The sequence below is a fragment of the Cyphomyrmex costatus genome, unplaced genomic scaffold (assembly GCF_001594065.2).
Source record: "Cyphomyrmex costatus isolate MS0001 unplaced genomic scaffold, Ccosl1.0 scaffold245, whole genome shotgun sequence".
Lineage (NCBI taxonomy): Eukaryota > Metazoa > Arthropoda > Insecta > Hymenoptera > Formicidae > Cyphomyrmex > Cyphomyrmex costatus.
The window spans coordinates 484,609-505,059 of NW_017276532.1; the positions used below are offsets into that span (position 1 = coordinate 484,609).

The 20,451-nt window shown below is 43.8% G+C and overlaps 1 protein-coding gene across 1 annotated transcript in view; it reads right to left on the minus strand.

Annotated features, from left to right (window-relative positions):
• The window catches only part of sv (paired box protein shaven), a 99,909-nt gene that overhangs the window by 23,131 nt on the left and 56,327 nt on the right, over positions 1 to 20,451 (minus strand). Inside the window, exons 3-4 of the mRNA XM_018540410.1 lie at positions 5,218 to 5,383; positions 1,366 to 1,563 (exon numbers count right to left, since the gene is read on the minus strand). Coding sequence (XP_018395912.1) covers positions 1,366 to 1,563; positions 5,218 to 5,383 — 364 coding nt within the window. The remainder of the gene's footprint in view (positions 1 to 1,365; positions 1,564 to 5,217; positions 5,384 to 20,451) is intronic.

Below are 20,451 nucleotides of genomic sequence, written 5' to 3' on the forward strand. Positions count from 1 at the left end.
CAACAAGCCACCGCCGCACCCTCGACTGCAATCCTAGACACATCGAAAACCTCGGCCAGAAAGTAATTCCTGTACCTATACACGCCCATGTTTCACGCTACCGTGACCGCGCGACGCGAATAGAGGAAGAATGAAAATATGTGCGAGAGGTAACTCTTATATGACGACAAAGTAAGCTTGACGAAACACCAGGGAATCTGACGGGGAGAAGTTAATTGCTTTCTATTTGGGTAACCACTGTTATGCGAGTTTATTAAAACTTTCTCTCGTGGCGTAACAATTACCTTATAGCTCTCGAGCTTTATCGTACGAAGAAAATCGCGAAAATGGAGGGAAAGGAAAAATTAATTAAATCAAAGATTACCATTTCGTGATTGAGAGAATCGAAAGAATGAATTTTTGCGGTGATTGAGATTCTCTCGGAGGAGAGTAACATCGCAAATGTAATTGTAGCTAATCTCTCGCGCGCAACCGCGACGCGGAATTTAAATAAGCGGCCGCACATAGCACTTACGTTGTTACGTGGGCGCTAACTCATTTGCGTGTGTTTCCATTAGCGGCTGCGGCCCACAGAAATCGCGTTAGTGAATTTCACTTGCCAGCAATTCGATTCGCATTACGCTCTATTTCATTATCGGCTGCGTTGCGCGCGAGAAAGACGGAGAGAGTGAGAGAGAGGATGGTCTAGCCCTTGTAAACCAAGCGGGAGATAAGGCCTTAAGTAGTGACTGATTAAATCTCGGGACATATGCGAGCCGATCAATGGGGGTACCCCTGGTGTCTCCTTCTCTCAGTCGCTCTTCTCTCTGCCCCTTCCTGTCCTACCTACCTACCTAACTACCTACCCACGCATTCCTTTTCCCTTGTAGCTTTTCAGTTGGCCGAAAGGGGATCGAGTCGTTCAGTTTGTGCGGTGCTGATACGCTGTAATGCTGTCCCACGGGAGATCACTCCCCCTCGTTCTCGTAAGGGCAGCCCTACACAGCCTAGAGTACTCATGTTCCGTTGGCCCGCCGCATCATCGGGCGACGCAAAAACACTTGAATTAATCGGCCCGGTCCCGAAGGAACCTGCGAAAGGTCAATAGGATCGGGGTGACGGGCTGGAGCGTACTTATCTCAATGGACATGCGAGGGTGCACGCGAACTCTTTGCGCGCGCGGATAACTGATCGCACCCCTATCGCCGGTGATCGGTTGAGGCATATGTCGCGATTCCTCGGGTAGTCACCGGGAACAACGTAGTTCTATTGTCTTTCACCGACAATTAGTGAAATGAACAAAGTTTTATATTTTTCGATAAAAACTGCGTCTTTAGATTATATATATATATATAAATTAAGTTAGTGTTGACACACACGACTCACCGATTGATGGAAGAGACGGATGGCACGTTGTCCTGCGAGCAAATGCCTTCGGCCAATAACCTGTCCCTAATCTCCCACGCGAACATCGTCGGATTGTCCCTCTTATAATTAGCAATCGCGTCGACGACCGGCGGCGTTGCTACTTTCGGCTTGGAGCCTCCTATGACACCGGCTTTGAAGCTACCGGTCTCGTAATACCTACAAAATAAAATTCACGTAACATTACAATTGTATATACCATAGTTTGACATTTTATGAAATAATCGCAACACGTGGAAAGAAGAAATGTTTTCGTCTGTCTTATAAACTGTATTCGTAAGCGCAGAGTGCCGACAAGAAATCGCTCGCCAAAGTTCGCATTTTGTCTCTTTCTCTTTTGCCCTATCACAGTACACGCGGGAGGTCGAGAGGGGAAAAAGAGAGAGGAACGAACGTTTTTCCCGCGGTGGGCGGCCAACGTCGGAATAACGAATCGCCGTCCAGCGGCGCGTCAACGACCGGCTGTTTTAAAACAAACGGCTTCTGGCCTCCCGCTGTTGCCTCCCTCTCTCTGCTCTTTGAATCTCTCCTCGTCCCTCTCTTCGCGTTCTCTCATTCGTTCCTCTTCTCCCACCGCACCGGCGGGGTGCGTATATATGCGCGCGAGATGGGCAATCGCGATTGGCCCGCCGTGAACGCGCCCTTTGTGCCTAATTAGTTAAATAATATCTTCGCTCGTGCTTAAATTCAATTACGTCGGATAGCCCGCAATAATGGTTCGCTTGTGGGCCGCCTTGATGGATGTGGGTCCGCCGCCGCCGGCGTCGGTGTCGACGTCGGCGTCGGCGTCAACGTCGATTCATACCGGCTGGATATCTGGCCAATTTTACGTGCATACACGCGTACGTGTGCGTGTACTGCACAGCATGAACATGCTACAGTATTAGACCTTCGCGTTTTTCGCTGAAAAATATTTGCGCGAATAAAAGCGTCGTAACAGGTTTTTTGCGTTCCATGTCACAGGAAAAATGGGTTTTGGATTGTCGAGCCGAATTATAATTCTTTGCGACAATCTGATCTTTTATTATGAATTTTGATTGTTGGGATGAAAGTTTCAGTGAAAATTGTAACATGTTTTTATTATTACAAAATGAATGCTGCGTCACTGTTTGGGGGAAAAATTAAAATATTTTGTTATTATATTATGAGACTGTAGATCGATTACTTTTTATCGTATGGTCGAAATATAACGCTTAGCACTCGTGAACACATAGCGTAAAAGTTATTACACAATTGGATGGCCTTCAACAGACCTGGGTCTCGTCACCCCCCCACGAAATTATTGCGATCATATCTGGTGTAAAACCCCACTTTAGGCCCACATGGCAATGCTCACCCGTTAATATTTCGTCCCCTTTGTTCCGCCTCCACCGTGAAATGGCCATTAGATCGCGCGATTTTTCAAATTGCCTTGCCGTCGTCGGCGTGTTACTCACCCTTGCCGTATTAATTCAGATTTAAATGGATTCGAAACAGTCTTGCGCGAAATCGAAAACACCACCTCCGTGAAAAAATAGTGTTATTTATGTCTATCGTTACAACGCCGCGATACCTCGTTTTGATTTTCACATTAACATTTTAAGTCAAGGTTGACGAAACACACACATTTATAAATAGTAATGATAGAATAGGCTTCTAAATCTGAATCAGTGAATAATCACTGAAATATTCAATTATGATCATCAGTGAATTTACAATTAAATTTAACTAAAACATCAATGAAACGTAGAATCCCTAACGAAACTAATTTTGCTTTAGTATATAAATTCAATATGTACACTAAAGAAAAGATTAAATTTTAATAAATATTTCTAAGTAAAAATACTTACTAAATGTAACATGTATTATTTGATTGAAACCATTTTATTGATATATTTATTTGACAAAGTCACAAAGACCACTAATTTGATTTAACTATTAATTTTCTTTATTAAACAAACATTTATTTAACAAACATAAGTAGAGCATTCAACCACACGCTTTGATATTTAGATATTTATTGTATATAAGTAAATGTTTAATATATAATACTATTCAAAGAAACATGTATTAAGATTTTTATTGGAACTGACGTGCAAATATCGGTATTTTGATTAAATAATGCTCAAAGCTTTCTTTTTCAGTTATAGAAAAATTTAATCAATCGCTAATCAAATTATAAGTTAATATATTTATAATGTCATAGTGCGAGCGAGAGAAAAGACATATTGTCAAGTTTGCGCGCTGGTGAAAGACTTTTCCAAGATTCGAGTCAGAACATTTCACATAATCCCCAGAATTCGCGGCGTATCTAGAATACAGAAGCGAACTCACGAGCGTGTAACACAAAGGACAACAAGACGACGATCCCTCTCGCGTTTCTTCCTTCAAACGTAACCCTAAAGAAGAAGAGCACTTTGTATCTCTCCTACGCGACAGTCGGAAAAGGTTTTCCGGACAAACGGGAGACGACTCGATTTCGTGGGGTCACCAGACTTTTCAACGCCGCCTTCGTCAACGATTTTACGAACCCTGGCCTAGACTGCCTAGAGTCGAAAAAATCGCGGTATCCGGTTTCGCTTATAAGATTCGGCGAACGGGAGCATCGCGACGCGCGGCGTTCTCGTTCTATCAGCGACGCGTGACTGCGTAAACCCTGCGTCGGTGTTAACGATGTCGCGTCAGTGTCGCCGACAAGTCCTATGTTTTCACTGTACTTTCGGGTCATAAAGTCACATCCGCACACATCACGCGGAAGAACTATGTATCATATTTAGATGGCACAAGTATACTCCACTGTCTACGTTTAAATTTAGCAACGCGCGGGAAGCCGTATCAGGCTATTAATAAAATTGCGTTATTACCTATCAGTATTCGCGACGTAACTTCCGGATCCTTCGCGGTGCTGAGATCGTAAAATTTAAATCGTCCGAAATTTGATCTCTCTTGTATTTTGACACGTAAATGAAATTCGACCGACGGATCGCGCGCGACGTTCGCATTGTTAATGACGAAATCTCGTTTCTCTGACTCGGTCCTAGCTCAAAAAGGGGTCTGTGGTGAAGAAAGGAAAAGGAAATGGTAACTTTAGTCGTGGCAGTAAATAATCCAGTCGGCCTTTATTATGCGGGATTCATGAAAGAGCGCGCGTATATGACAATGATATTCGGTCGGGGGACGCGAATGACGTTCGGACCATCAAAGCGGCACGAGGCCACCCGTTATATAGCGGAGCGGGGGTCTGGAGGGTGGAAAAAACATGGAAACCGCATATCGTCGAGCACCCCCGCGTCGCGAGGGTATGAGGACTGGTTCCTTCCTTCCGGCGCGGCGTCGTCGTCTCTTCGTTCATCCCTCGGATTCATTCGTTTCGCGTTTCTAACAGCGTCTTTAATTAAATTGCTTCGGGATCTCTCTCTTTCTCCAGTTTTTTGCCTTTTCGTCTTCTCTCTTTCTATCCGCGATTCGAACGACCTTGGCCACTTCGCGGCGCGGAAATTGCGGCGTGGCATTTGGCAAGACGAACTTGATTCTCTCATAAATCACTTGCCCTTCGGCGACGTTGTTTGCTCGTTATCCGCTCTCCGAACTTGGCAAATGCGATTTTCAGAGACAATTATACATTTCTGATGCGTTTTAGTTAACTGCTCGCAGAATACTTACGCTAAATAAATTAGTTTTATAGATGAGATATTTATCTTCAAATTTTTCACATATTTTTAAAGATTCCCGCATTTAGATTGACGATTTTGCCCACCTTGAGCGTTGCTATCGGAACGAGATATTCGCAAGAGGCTGCAGTTGTAACGGATACGGGAAGAGTACGGCACTCACCTCGACAGTATCTTGGATACACAGCCATGAGATACCCTGAGTTGTCTTGAAATGTCGCACGGTCGGACGCCGCTGTGCGCGAGCTCGACGATCCTCTGCCTGACTACATCCGGTAGGGGCCTTCCGTTCACAAAGACGCCACCGAGTTGGTTGACTCCGCCATGACCTGGAAAAATAGGGATCGATAATGCATTAGTCGACTAAGACTTAACTCTTTCGACTTAACAACGAATCTCAACACGATAATATTAATTTATCGATGTGGCAAAAACACGCATCAGTCTCGTCGCACTACCTCGATTTTAAAAGCTGCGTTAGTGTCGCTAGTCTATGCTATTTAAAAGATTAATGTGTATCAGCCATGAACGATCCGCCGTGAAATCACAGTGTTAAACGTGATTTGCTTGTGAATTAGGCTTCACGCGCGTGCTAGATCCACGATCGTTAAGAGAAGCTGGTAGAACGGATCGCAAATGCCAATGTAAATCTTCTCTCGAGCGATCTATCGCCACGGAATTATTCCACTTGACAGATTCCGTGAAAGAATGTCGTACCGTTTGCCGACGAGACTTTCTGTTGCGAGAGCGACTTGTCTCTCACGCTTTAGTAGTTTTAAAAGTAATGATTTATTGCACACATATTTACTTGTATATTTGACATAACTTTATATTTGACATGTGCTGTATAAATCTATGATATCTGATAGTCTCGTAGTGACATAATAAAGCACGCGACGGCGAGATAAAATGCGTCGGCAACATAACGCGAACTTTAATATTTCTGCCAGTTAATCATTTTCGCAGCATCGAGAAATATTCCAGGGTCAATGTTGCGAGAGCATTCATTATTATTAGTTTACACCCCGCTGCCGCTCGTGTCTGTTCTATAGCGCGGCGTTCGCAGGCTTCATTTTCGCGCGTTAAAGCTGCCTAATGCGATAAGTTGGAGCCAATATCGTAATGGAGGGTTCTGCGTCGCGACATATGTCTCTCTGTTCGTGCCAGTGCACCGATGATTCGATGATCACCGTTGTTTTCGATGAACCTTCACAGCCGATGAGTTAAATCAGCCAGTATCGTCCTTACAACAACCTGACCGAATACTTTATTATTTAACACTTGTTCCGATTAATACATTCCTGTTGGAATATACATTCCTGTTGGTCAAATAAAATAATTCCTAGATTTATTACTAGAAATATTATATTATTCCTAGGAATTATTTTATTTCTACTCGAGTTTTTCAACTATAATTAGGGACGTACGATTTCGACGTCTCCTCTGTTTATCATAGAGCTAATTTAAAGGAATGAATTAAACGTGCGACAACGTGAGCCATCGCTGTATCGACAACGCTCGCGCGCTCGCATTTCCATCCGAGGGGTTTCGTAATTACGGTAACACTGCGATCTATGAGGCGTGAACCACGACGTTTTTTTGCCGCTTGACCGTATATCGTATCGCTCACTCGATGATCTCGCCGTCGCACGAAGACAATGAGGTCTCCGCGATCATTACTGGAAACGATACGCGCTTTCCGGTCGCAAATCAATTCGCTCTCGCGTTTATGGTCGCATCCCCGCGGCGCGGCCGGTAGTCAGGGGGATAGTCGTTGGGATCATGGTGGCATTGCCAGAGCGAAAGCACCATGACTACCCTACACGCACACACGCCGTCACGCCTGCTGACCACAGCTATACGAGGGCTCTGAGTCCAGCCTGGACCACCCCCGAATCGACTAGCTACCGCTACTGCTATTGCTATTGCTACGCTACGGATTTTGCTGCCGTCGCTGGAACTGGCTACTGTATTACTGGAGCTTATTGCCACCGTTCCGCGCTTCTGGGATACGTCGAATCTCGAGAGATGCAGCATCCCGTCCCATGTAATTGCATTTCTCTGTATTGTCTATATCCCGTAATTTTTCCTTTACATCCGCGGTATCACGTAAAAATTTAGGTGAGATTTATTGGAAGCTACCGAGGTAAACAAAACATCAAAACAGGCTTTTGATTTTGATTATCCGAAAAGAAGATCGAACGCGTTCGATTCTTTTAGTTTTATCTATGCTCAAAAGTGTTTCGATATCAATCTCTTGTTCAATGAAGCGTCACTTAATAGGATGCGCTCACGACCGTCAATCAACGATTCGCACGTAATTTCGTCGAGCTACATCCAAGTTCCATAAAATCGAATTTATGATTTTATCATTGTTTCAATTGACAGTCGGAGAGAGAAAGCCAATAGTGTTTCCTAATCAATCCTAAGCGATTCGAGCCGCCGATATAAAAACGTCAATGCAAAATAAGATGACCTGGCTGTGCGCCGAGCTGCTGCGGACTACTTCCGGACAAATGCGATCCCCATCGGTCGAGTCGCCATTACATTCTCATTACGGACGTGCCCATGTCTCAATGGCTACTGCCGTGCTAGCGATATCCTTGAAATCTCATCGTCTGAATTGAGATGGTTAATTCCGTTATATTATATTTCTCAGATCTCATTAAAAGAAATCTTCTTCACAGAAATATTCATAACGATTAGAAAAAAATACGTATACGAATATTTACGTTGTTAAACGAATTATTTTTGCTACGAAAATTATTCATCATGCATTGATGATAATTATAATTTATCAGTTTTACGAATGTAAATATGTAAATTAATTCTTTCGAAAATTCGGATATATTAAGGGAATATAAACTTTGTATTGAAATGTTTGATTGCACATACGTGGAGAAACTTATACAGTCTCCGTTACATTTTTGTGTGCTAGAAATCGAGGACCGGTCCAGGAAAGCTCCAGAGCCAATAAAATGAGCCTTAGTGATACACGATCGGTGCGACTTGGTACGTGTGTATATTGGAAGCCAAGAACTTTGATATAGATTCCCGTACAGTCACTCGATATTTCTCCAGCATCGCGCTGCTTTGTTCCCGTATTACATTACGCCTTGGCGTTATGTATTGCCGGCACGCCTGAATACGACGGACTTTATTACCTGTTGTTGCTAGAAAAATACGCGCAGAAATGTAATTCATCGATATGCACTGCCTTAGAATTTTACTACTGTAATCAGAACGGAGTAATTAAAAAATACGTCCGATGACATTGATAATAAAGATTTAATTACATTTTCTTGTTGGCAGACTATGCAACGAATAATGACACAACGTAATCATCATACAAGATAATACGTTATAATGAACAAAAATTGTTATACTCTTAAATTTCCAAAGTTATGTGAAAAAGCATATACGGTTCGTTAGAGATGATTTTACAACACGTGGCTGGTCAGTGATTGCCATCATTCCTGTTAATATTGCATAGTTATTAATGTTCTATTAGATCAGCTGCGCACTCATGAACACAGTGTACGGTGATTTTAATTACCGCAACTTTAAAGTGACGTTCGAACTCGTCTAATTAATACAGCCTGACTACTGATTGAATGAAAATGCTTACGGATCAGAACTCGTTATTTTCATGTAATATTCCGCATACAACTGCATTAGATATCATTTCTTTATGGACAAATTATGATCATTTGGTTAATAATGTTTTATAGAGAGAGGAATCAAGCAGATTTTTATAGAAACTGTCAGATGCACATTTTTTTATAAATTCAAGGGAAGAGAGAGTTTCGAGGTCTTTGCGCGAATAGCTCCTACGCAGATCGTCGGCTACAATGATTGCGGTTTAGTTTTTCGTCGGTACCGGTACCGCTACGGCTCAGTTAGCGATCGAAGGCCATTGAATTTCTTGTTTTCGCACTCTCGTTTACCCACAGATACCGGATTTGCGAGTCTTTTCTGATCTTCTCTCATCTTGTTTGCTCTATTTAATCGACGCTCCGTCGGCGAACTCCAAGAGAAATCGTGTGATCCCGAGAGAATCGTTTTCCACGCGAGAACATCGCGTTTCGCGGTACTTCTTGCATTATAGTTATTGACATCCGCTGACAATCGCATCTATATCGCTTCGAATCGCGCGCGCTAGAAGAAATATGCAATATAAAGAATAGGCGGTAAACTGAAAGCAATGAAAAAACTTCTCGTATGAAGAAACAGTCTCCGATCACGCAAGGTTAGATCGATTTATATCTAGATAATATCTATTAAAATCGTTCCGTTATAGTTGTGGCTTGCAACAAATATTTATTAAAGAGCTGACAATTGATGAACAAATAGAATCATAGTGATTTGACATCCACGCGTACGCGCGATATTATTAACTATATCGCATATTGTTAATAGTTAGTAAGGTTTTTTAATGACCAAAAAAAGAAGTAAACGAGGTATCTAATAATTCTGTACACACAGAAAAGATGTTTTGCTGATCAATATCGAAAAATTTAGCTGGATACAGATATTTAAAAATAATTTTGATTTGGACTATTAAAGTAATTGTGTAGAACGTACAAATAATTGGTTGCTAGAATGTAAAAATTTTTTGCAGCATTGCTTATCATTGAGATTCTTACGTAACTATTTTAATGGTCCAAAAAAATTAGATCTATATCTAGCTAAATTTTTAGATACTTTAACCGAATCGTTCTTTCCATATAGCAACACATTTTAATATGACGATCAAATTTTTAAATATATCTAAGATTAGTAGACTCGGATGATTCTTCAATCTTTGCGTGTTACTGGCAGAAGAGAAGCAAAGAAAAAGACGTCTGGGTACTAGCGAGGTTTAAAAACAACATATGTAGAGCTGAATATTTCTTACAAGTGTAATATTCCATCATGTTCTGATTATATCGGTAGGCACTACTCAGAGTAGTGCTGAGGTCCATCGCGGCACTTCCGGGCCCGACGGCCATCGGGAATCCAGCTGCCTGCTTCTCCCAGAGCGTAGCAGATTTTATATGTAACGTATGAAATGCATCCGAAAAATCGGCGGTCCCATTGACCGCCGACGAAGACCTCTCACAGATTTCCAGAAGTGACTTTCGTCTCTTTTTTACAGGAACGAGGTGGATCGATCTATGAGGGCGACGCGATACAATGACTGTCATCAGGAGCGTCTTTGTGCCGAACGACGGGTGGCTGCGGATACCCGGTCGGCCGTCGCTTCATCTTCGTAAATCAAGCCTCTCGTCGCACGATGTGGAAAAATCAAATCTGACCTACAACTCGCACGTTCACAAATGTCACGGGGAACCATTCACATCGTCCACGTGAGCGGTCAAACATCCAGTTGTTCGATAATTTTCACGTCGCTTTATACATACAATATTCTCGATTCTTCCTAGTATTGCACACGGTTCTTGTTCGCAATGTGCGTTTTCACGTTGCAGTGGAAAGTATGAAGTATCAACAACGAACTCGTAAAATATACACTCGAGATATGCTATACACATACGACATGCACTGCTCTTATCGTTCGTCACAATCATCACCAATCCATCTCACTGCATCCAAGTGATCCAAGTAAACGTTCGAGCGTGTCGCACGATATAAAGGTGAGAATTTGACACGTACAACGTCCTCAGGAGGTAGTCAACGTTTATCACTGTATTCGGTCCGTTGAACACGCTGAGATATGGAGTTTCTCTAATAAGAACGTTACACAGAATGTGTCGCGTCATCCGATACGATATTCATCTCGTGCATCATTGACAGGTGACAGACAGGCACGACGATAAACCGAATGGTTGTCCGAATCCAATACACGCGCGGGACATCGAGCTATGGCGACGAACGAAGCGCCAAATGCTCTCCGTCCAAGCGCGAAATCCTTCGTGGCTTCGCGGTCTCCGGGAAAGAAGGGGAAGAAGAAGTCTCTCGGTCACGTCTGTTGCTCGTTATCGTTATCAGCCGCCGCGGTTGTTTTCGTGCCCTCGAGGAAGCGGCGTGCCGCCGCGGCAAAACCGGGCCGACGACGTCGAGGAGCACGAAGGTGGCTTCTGCCGACGGACACACGTGATTCCGGACAGCTTTTCGACCCCCGCCTCGCGGCGGCGAGCTTTCATCCCCACGCTGCGCCCGACCCCGCCTTTTGCATCCCTCGATCAGCATCCAACCGGGCCCGATTGGTCGACTCGCCGTAACCGCCGGGTGGGAGAGCACCCTGCGACGAGGGGTTTCTACGGAAACGGCGGCGGCGTCGCGCGGGATAACCTCGTTATTGGCATCGCGGCGAGTATGGGGGATCCTCGGATCCGCCGGGTGCGGGGTGGAGGTAGGGCAGGAGGACTGGCACGGGCAGGGGGACGGTGGATCTCGGGATGGAAGAGAGACGAAGGCGAGCGCGAAATAAACGCTCGCCGGCTGGTCTACCGCCAACAGTCCCGCGCGAAATCACGCGGCGCACACCCCTGTGAACACTGCTTATTCATGAGAGTGTCCCTCTTCTCCGGGAGAGAGGAGGTCGTACCTCTTGAGCTCCCTCAGATACGATGTCGCGCCCTATCGATTTTATTTATTTAAAAGTTACCCACCATCGCCCCGGTTTTTCTCTGTACCGTACGGCCGCTACTGTGGCGTGTGACACTTCATTCCACCGAATGGATCATGTGTTTCGATCGCTGATCGATGAAAGAGAAATTGGAGAAAAGAGAACGCGAAGCAGGGACGAACACAACGCATTCGTCGATTTGTCGTTAACGATTTCGCGACAAATTTTGTAGCAATCTGGGTCTTTGGATTTTGCACGACTTTCCGATGTATTCTCAGCATTTGCTATGTGTTCTCTTCTGATAGTTTCCCTCTTTCGTTTATCTTCGATAGTTTCGATTATTTTCATTTAGTTCTTCTTCCATGTTGTATCGTATTGCTATAATTTATTCCCTTTATCGATCCTCCTATACGCAAAGAGCAATTCAAGGATATCGAATGGCTTATAAACTTGTTTATCGTCGCAGTTTGGAAATGGAGGGTCAGAAAAGGACAATGGCGGCCAGACGAAACCATGCAGCCAAATATTTAAAAATTAATGCCTGGATCGGCTGGTATACTGCCAATACTACACGAAATTATTTGATTGTCTCTCTTTCAGCGGCAGGAATCTATTTCTTGAAGTTTTTTTGTTCCTTCTGTTATTCACATACGATTATTCACATACGCAATTTATCCTTCCACATCTTTCACACCAATCTCTTCGTCGTCAATTTCTCATCACCAGCGATTCACTAAAACGTTAAGGTAATGGAAACTATTTAGAGTATGTCTCAGTTTATAGTTTATACAGATTTCTTGAGCACGACGTGTTTTGTCGTATATTATTGTATACGATCCTATTTGTATTATGGCGTTACAATAACTTAGCACTGAAAGGGTTAACGGTCTCTCGGAGCGTATCGCGCGACGTCCCGCGGCATGCATCGCCGCGATTAATTACGAGACTGATTACGTGGAGACAAATACCGTGGATACCTCTCACGGACCCCGGAGGGATGGCAAAGGTGGCCGAGGGAGAAAAGGGCTTTGCAATCTACCCGTTACAAGCGATAGGTGGGGAAGTCAAAGTATAGAAGGTGGGGCGCGATGTATACTACTGGTTTATGAACTGCGGCTTACTCCGCTCTCCTGTGCAACGCGTTCCTTGGGAACTTATTCTCGGACATGATACGTATCGTGAAATATAGATACTTATTTGCCGGAAGTGAGTTACAGTTTATGACGCTTAAAAGTTTCCAATAGTACAAACCATTCGACATTTATCGCTCGTAAATAGAACAGCTCATCTCTGTATTATATTTATATTTATCTCAATTCGCATACATTTCGTTAATAGAATAATATACCTATGTTAAATCTAGTGAGATTGTGAAGTGTGTTACGCTCATATACGAAGCAGAAAAAGAAAGAGAAAGAGATTGCTTATATGTAAAAATTAAAAAAAAATTATTTTACATCAGAAAACAAATAATCGGATCATGTGTAGTATAGTATTGTAATTATTATACTGAGAAGGAAGAAATACTGGGAGCCATTCCGAGCCGCATGGATCGGACCAGATCGCCCGGAAGGTGCGGTCAGGCGTCGTCGTCGTCGTCATCGGTGGGACCGTCGCTGGGCCGCGAATCTCACAAGGGTCCGGTTTACATTTGAGTGCGTTCTTTCGCGAAGTTCTTTCTCTCCTTCTTCCTTTCCAGCCCCCCGCGTCGCCTCCCCCGCCCTGCGCGCGCTGACACTAGATACCTGACGTCGCGAAACTTTACGTGTGTGTCTTGTCAAACGGTGTCGTTGCGCAACCGGTGTACGCGACACCGACATTCGCACTCGGGCGAAACGAAACTTCCTAGCAGCAACACGGTCGATTCGGTCGTCGATTCGTGAGAATATCGACGAACTCGCGCGGGAAGTCGGGAGCGTACAAAGTTACTCGGCTTTCGAGACATACGTACGTGAGAAGTTTCTTATTTTTCCCTCTCAGAGCAACCCCTTACTTTAGTAACTTTAGAGAATTTTTAATTTCCAAAGAATTCAGTTATTCGCAGCGCCGCCGCGATCTGTGTGTGAAGTGATGGAGTACTCCACACATGTCAAGCTACACAAATTCGAACAGGTAATTTATTGAGTTTTATTTATCGGCGATATCTTAATAAATAATGCCGCTCATTCCGGTTGGTCTTCGACGAAAGTCTTTTTTCCTCTACGACTAATCGAATATGAGAGAAGATCACATTTTTGACAGAATATATAAAAAATATATATATGTATATAATATATAAATTTAGCTGTAATCAGATCTCCCGTGAGCAGTCCATGCACGTGAAGAATTTACATCGCCGGCGCGTATTTTCTCACAGAGACAACAAGATGATAAACTAGTTTTTCAAGGCGAACTCTTCGAGAGTTCCCGATGCTTATTTTCACCCTCGCAAAAATTCTTGCTTCACCTGACGCGTGATCCTCACGAGCACGGACCCTCCATTCGTCATTACTACATCGGCGAACCTAATCTCTCGAGGATCTCGTGCGAGATTACGCTTTGGCATATCATTTGCCTGAACGAACGAGCGGCTCCGACCGCGTTGACGGGTAATATGTCCTCTACATGATTGCACCGGTGTTCGACGCTGAGACGACGCATTTGTAGGCGAATAGGGACGCACTATGGACCCGGAGGCCCTGCGGTGTAGGCGGCGGAGGGTAGGAAACATCGCTGCGGTGCACGCGGGGGCAGATGCAGATGAGGTCGCCGTACGGGGTGCATCGATCATTGGGGTAATGCGGCTGCATCGTGCTCTTGGCTGTCCCTAATCAGTGCCTAGACGAGCCACTATCCTTCCTAATCTATATGGCCGACCACCGCATTAATCTCCTTTATCATAGCACAAGAACGAAGAGTTTGCGAAACTAACGGGACATCTGTGAAATTAACGATATTGTTAGCGTATACGTCATATGATAATGTATGGGTTCTTCGTTACGATTCAGAAATTATGCGAAGAAATTTCTTTTCGAAGAGAACTTAATCTTATCACGATCGCGAAAATTAAAAGTGCAAGGATCATATGTTATTGGAAAATGACATAAAGACTTTAACTCAGAAACGTCTAAAGGACACTTTCGTTGTTGCGCAGAATCTTGTAACGGTTACACAAAGAATTTACCTCCGACAAAGTTCCTCCGCGACGGTGGTATTACCGGGAGGAAAGAAAGGTGGGCGGCGATAACTCACGAGATTTGATGTAAATAGCGCACTTACTTATTCGCCAGTGTCGCGCGGCAGAAGTTAAAAATACGGAGGGTAAGGTGAGGGGTTGCTCGTGCGGGAAGGGAAAGAGAAGGCGACTTTTTTGCGTAATGAAAGCAATCAATTCAAGTCCCTGCCGCCTCCGCCATCCTGCCGAGAGTGGTAGTCGCACTCTCTCGGTCCTTCCATCTCGCCCGTTCTCCCTTACGTCTCGTCGCTTGGTCCTGTTAAGGACGCAGGAAAGGAGGTAGCGGTGGGTTGCGATGGTGGTGGGTAGTGGCGGCTCACCCTCGTTTCACCGCACCGTGCCCACCCTCTTTCTTGCCACCCCAACGGTGGCCGCGACCACTTTTGTAGTCATCATAAAATGCCCTGCTTTCAAGTTCCGACGATTGCTACTCTTTTTTTGGTCCTCCCATTCCGAGGGTAGTGCGGCGGTGGAGAATAACGAAGTGGGGATCACCCACGCGAGGGCGAAGGGAAGAGCGGCGTGGAGAGAATGAGAGGGGGCGGCTGAGGTGGCGGTTAATCCTGAGCATTCCTGCCGGGGGACGCGGGTATGGAAGGACGATCTCTTTAAAAGAGCACTAAAGTATCGTTAATCTTAAGAAGAGGAGCTCTTACTTTCGCCCGGACAGACCGGTTAGACGCGTCCGCTTGATACAGAAAGAAATTGCGACGCCCTGAAATAAATCCTCGTCGTTCTGCGGGACTTTGCTGCGGCGCGAAACACACAGTGCGCGATGCTATTTTATTACCTTTAAATCGCAGATTTTTCGATACTCTCTGTTAATATGTTTAATTCAATTAATTATGCCGAAACCAATTTTACAACGTATTGTGAAATTTAATAGGAATCGATAATTGATTGAGCGTAACCGAATAATTAATATTAAATGCGAAAGGTTTTTGTGAATGATTTTAACATAAACGTGTATGTTACGTTTATCTTCCTGAAATATGTGATAATGTTACGAGAATGAGATTCCTCGACTACAGACAAAGAAGTAACCTTCCCGCGGGAAATGCTAAATGTCAAACACACAACCCTCTGACATTCCCGCGGGAGTTAAAGGCCATAGCATCATAATATGATTACGTTATGTTCGTTATCCCCTTGTTTAGAGACACGATTATTACTGTGCGTCGAGCATCGTCGACAGATTTATGACAACGTAATATATATAATATCAAATGACTCGATTGCAAAAAATGATTGATCATCTTTCATTCGCGTACTGTAATTTCCTTCGTCTTTTTTTATTGCGAATTGTAATAACATCAAATACTTTATCAAATTTTTATAACACTTTTTTTACTGAACTGAAATAATTTTATGCTCATTTTTTCAACAGCTATTCGTGTCATTATAATAATGTACCCTTGTAATAGTTTTCCTGCGTAGAGAATAAAAATAATATAAATAATATTATTTGCGCTAAAGATAAAAATAGAGGAAGAAAGAGATAAATAAATGAATAGATAAATAGATATTTATTAAACGCTCTAGAATCGAATCATCTCAAGCGCTAAAAAGCACAATTGAGCAACAATTAAATTAAGAAAAATTGAAATATATAAAATAAAATGACAAAAATAAAGATAAAAAGAATAAATAAAATATAAAAATAGGAGGAAAGATGAAACTAATAAACGGAATGTCTGATAGCGTGCGCAAACTATATATATATATAGTACTAAGACAGGAAAACCATAATAAATGATTGTACAATTTGCATTTAAAAGTATGCAGAGAGGTAGTACAGCGAGAGAGAGAGAGAGAGAGAGAGGGAGAGAGATTCGGTCCTCGTGTTTCTCGCGAACGAGTTGTATATGTTTAGAAATTCTCCGTGTTAAACACGAATAGCATTGCGACGATGGCTGGAAGAAGGGTTGTATCGCGGACATAATGGGTAACGCATTCGAGTAGTTGGTCGTCGTCTTGCGGTGGGTGGGAAACCTGGAGGATTCGACCCCGTATAGTAGTGTAGGGAGGCACGAGGGGTGATGGACGAGCGAGAGCGTAGCGAGTATGGGGCACGTGCTGTCGCGTGCCGCGGTGGACGTCCATGATCTATGCGCCGTCACTATGCCTCACATATATGGAAATTATTACCACGCAATCCGGATACGCTGCTTTTCGACGCTGCGCTATATGCGCATCGGGGACCTATTTCGATTTAACGGAATGTTTTAAAAGCTATCGATCGGCGACGAGACGCGAGAGAGGGCCTCCCGTATATACGTTTGAATTTCGATGCGCTGCGCGACAAAAATTCTTTTGCTCGTTAATCATCGCGGGGACATATTGCATCGCGTTGCATAGCGATATTTTATTCTCGTCGCACAGGACGCCTTTGTAAAAAAAAATTCTATAACGCTGAGTGATATATGATTTTATTTTTAAGTGTTTCAAGAGATGCCTCGGAACAGAACAAAACCGATCTTGAAAAAAATGTGTATCTTATTTTACAAAGAATGTCTCTGATATTATTCTCGTTGAATCTCTGCAAGCTTCGTTATATATTAATCCTCGTACAAATATACAACGATTGAAAGGCAGCAGCAACAGCTCGCGCTTCGACCCTCCTTCGAAAAGACGTGGCGATCTTCCTCGGCGTCTGGAGGTGGTGATGCGGTCGTGAATATAAGGTAGGGCGGTGTGCCTCCAGGGGGTTTAACCCGGGGGTTGGTGCATATTTCACGGTCTGTGGTCCCATCTCGCGGAGACAATCTGAACCAGCGCGGATACATCATCGCGTGACGCCACGTAATAACTTTCTGCACCACAACGAGCTCCTTTCAAAACCCTCTTATTTATTCATCTCACCTCGTCCGTTGCTCCTCTCGTTCTTTCGCCCTCTTTGTCTGACTATCCGCTACTTCACCCTTCGCACGACCCTCACTGTTACCCTTTGCAACTCTTGGTAGCGTTCACTTTTCTAAGCCAAAAAGATCTCTCCTTTATAGGAACGCCGACAATCATTTTTTCTCTCAGGAGAAAAGCTTTGAATAATGATAAATGAAGACGAACAGTAGATTTGATATCAAGATCAGAAACTGGACCACTTAAAGGAAAACATCACAACTAAAGAAGCATCTATATTACAATCAAAGGTTTAGATGTTAAATAATACAGTAATACATATGTATTTTAAATAAATAAGTTAATAACTTTCGCGCAAGAAAGTTTACAGGTTTTATGATGCTATAGTGACATCAAAATAGAAAATTTAATTTAAAATTTGAGGGAATATTATAATATTAAATATTGAATTATTCAGAGGGTTTGATTGTCAAAGAGTAATTAGGGCGTAGTCATCTAATATATCTGAAATAAATATATTTAAAAAATACAGACATATTATCATATTTCTAACTTTGACCGCTATAAGCGTTTCTCTTAATTATGAAAATTAGATCGTTCCAATTCCTCAAAGTTCAATTATACGTTATAAAAGATACTAGATAATTTTCGTAAGTCACTGCTTCGTTGTCAAAGAAAGTTACATCGTTTCTAGCTTTCGTGCTACATGCGACACACAAACGTACTCCGAGCAAGTTGCTCCAGAAAGAAAGTATTAATCGAGCACGACATATTGCTCACCGTCTCGCATTCCCCGAATAGCCTCTAATTTATATGCGAATTCTCGCAGCACTCTTCTGTGCGGCATCCTCGTTCTGGTTTTAGCGCCAGATGTTGCGCGCGACGTAACTGCATCGATGAAGGATCGGTGCCGAAAGCACGTGGAGGGAAGAGACTGACAGAATCTTTTTTGAACAAAACAAGAGTAATATTGCTACGTATAATGCACACTTTGAATCGCCCGCGCCGCGCCGATGCGTAACCTAGTTAAGTATTTATTTATGCTATTCTTTTCATTCATATTCAGCTCGTGATGAATATCGAAATACTGTATAGTTCTTGTGATTATGACTTACGATTAGATAAACGATAGCGGTATCTCGCGAATATTTAGACAAGAATTAAAAAAACCAAAAAAAACGTAAAGAAGGGTGTCAGATCTCGCTCGTTGGAGACGACACGGCCCTAACCGTTAAGATAATAATAATCTTATGCGCGAGAGCGTGTACACGCGTCGCACACGCACTTGGCTCCTCTCGCGCGCGGCAGAAAGGCTATTTGTCGGATGACAAACGAGCGGCGGGCTACGTGGGTGGCTTCGGCAGTCGCGGGAAATGGTGAGCAGCGCGCCGTGTCGCCGCGCGCGCTTTCGCACTCCTCGTGTGCCTCCGAGCCCCGAGAGCGAAACGAGCGAAGCTGACGAACGACACGTGTATACCGTCAGTGCCGTGTATACCGTCGATTTTCTCTTGATCCGCATAGCGACTGCGGAAAGAGGACCATCGTCGCGATTTCCTCTCCCGAGTGTGGGCCAAGCGTGAACCGCTGCAAATTCGGACTGCTCTCGGGTTGCTACATCGGCGACCAGCACAGATAGATCGGGACGAGTATCGTAACTCAGATAGAACCCGATTACAGAGCGGATACATTTCGGTGGTCGGCACAGTAACGCTCGCCCGCGCACACGCACACCGCGTGTACGTACGCGGAAAGTGATGCGTGCGTGTACGTGCGGCCGGGAGGCACATAATGTCTAATGGGGGTGATTGTGCTCGCGCTCCGTGACGGATCAATCTGCCACCCCCTTCAACCTCCTCCGCACCTCCTCCTACTCCTCCTGTACTACCCTCGCCAAGCTGAAGAGTGAGAGAGCCGTCAGCTCTTGGTCCCACCAAACCGAAAACCCGAGCATAAACTCGCGTGGATAACGCAGCTATTCGTCATACTATCGTGGAAGGGGTGGAATTAGAAACGTTGGTAACATTATTAATCGGCGACCGGCCGTGTCCAGTTCAGAGTGTTCTATACGTATTTGCATCTCATGGACTATACAATTAATTTAACAATACATTAAGATACTCTCTAAATTCCTTGGAGTGGAATCTTGCTCTAAAGAGTAAAAGTTAAGCCAGTCTCGAAAAAGAGTCGTTCCGATTTTCAATCTTTAAGAGTGAGATTCACTTAAAAAATTTTTTTAAATACATTTGTTGAATAGTCTCTCTCTCTCTCTCTCTCTCACTTGTTCAAATACATATTTATAACTATTGTAGAAAAAAAGGAAGAACGATGTTAATTTTTACGACAGAAAAATCTAAAAAATTTCAAATCGCGTCACACACTTCCCATTCCGGAAGTGTGTAACGAGATTCCTCTGGACATTTTATCAGCCGCGCAGGGAAAAGGCGGCAGCATCCTGATACGCGTGCAGAGACATTTGCGAGCGTGTTCGTGCGGCATAACCTGTTTCCGTGACTTCCAGCTCTCACTCTGGAAGCGGGTATGAGATAACGAGACGATCTCTCATATTGCGCCGCCCACGTATGCTGTTGACATAAACACGGCACTCACGTGTATCCCGAGCGGTCTAAAAATCTGGCGTGCTGCTGCTCGGATTGGCAAACGCAGCGGAAGAAGAGGAAGGCAAAAGAACGAGGTCTTAAGGGGAGATTAATAATAATAATTCATCCCCTCTCTCTGGCTCTTTCCTAGGGCAGGTA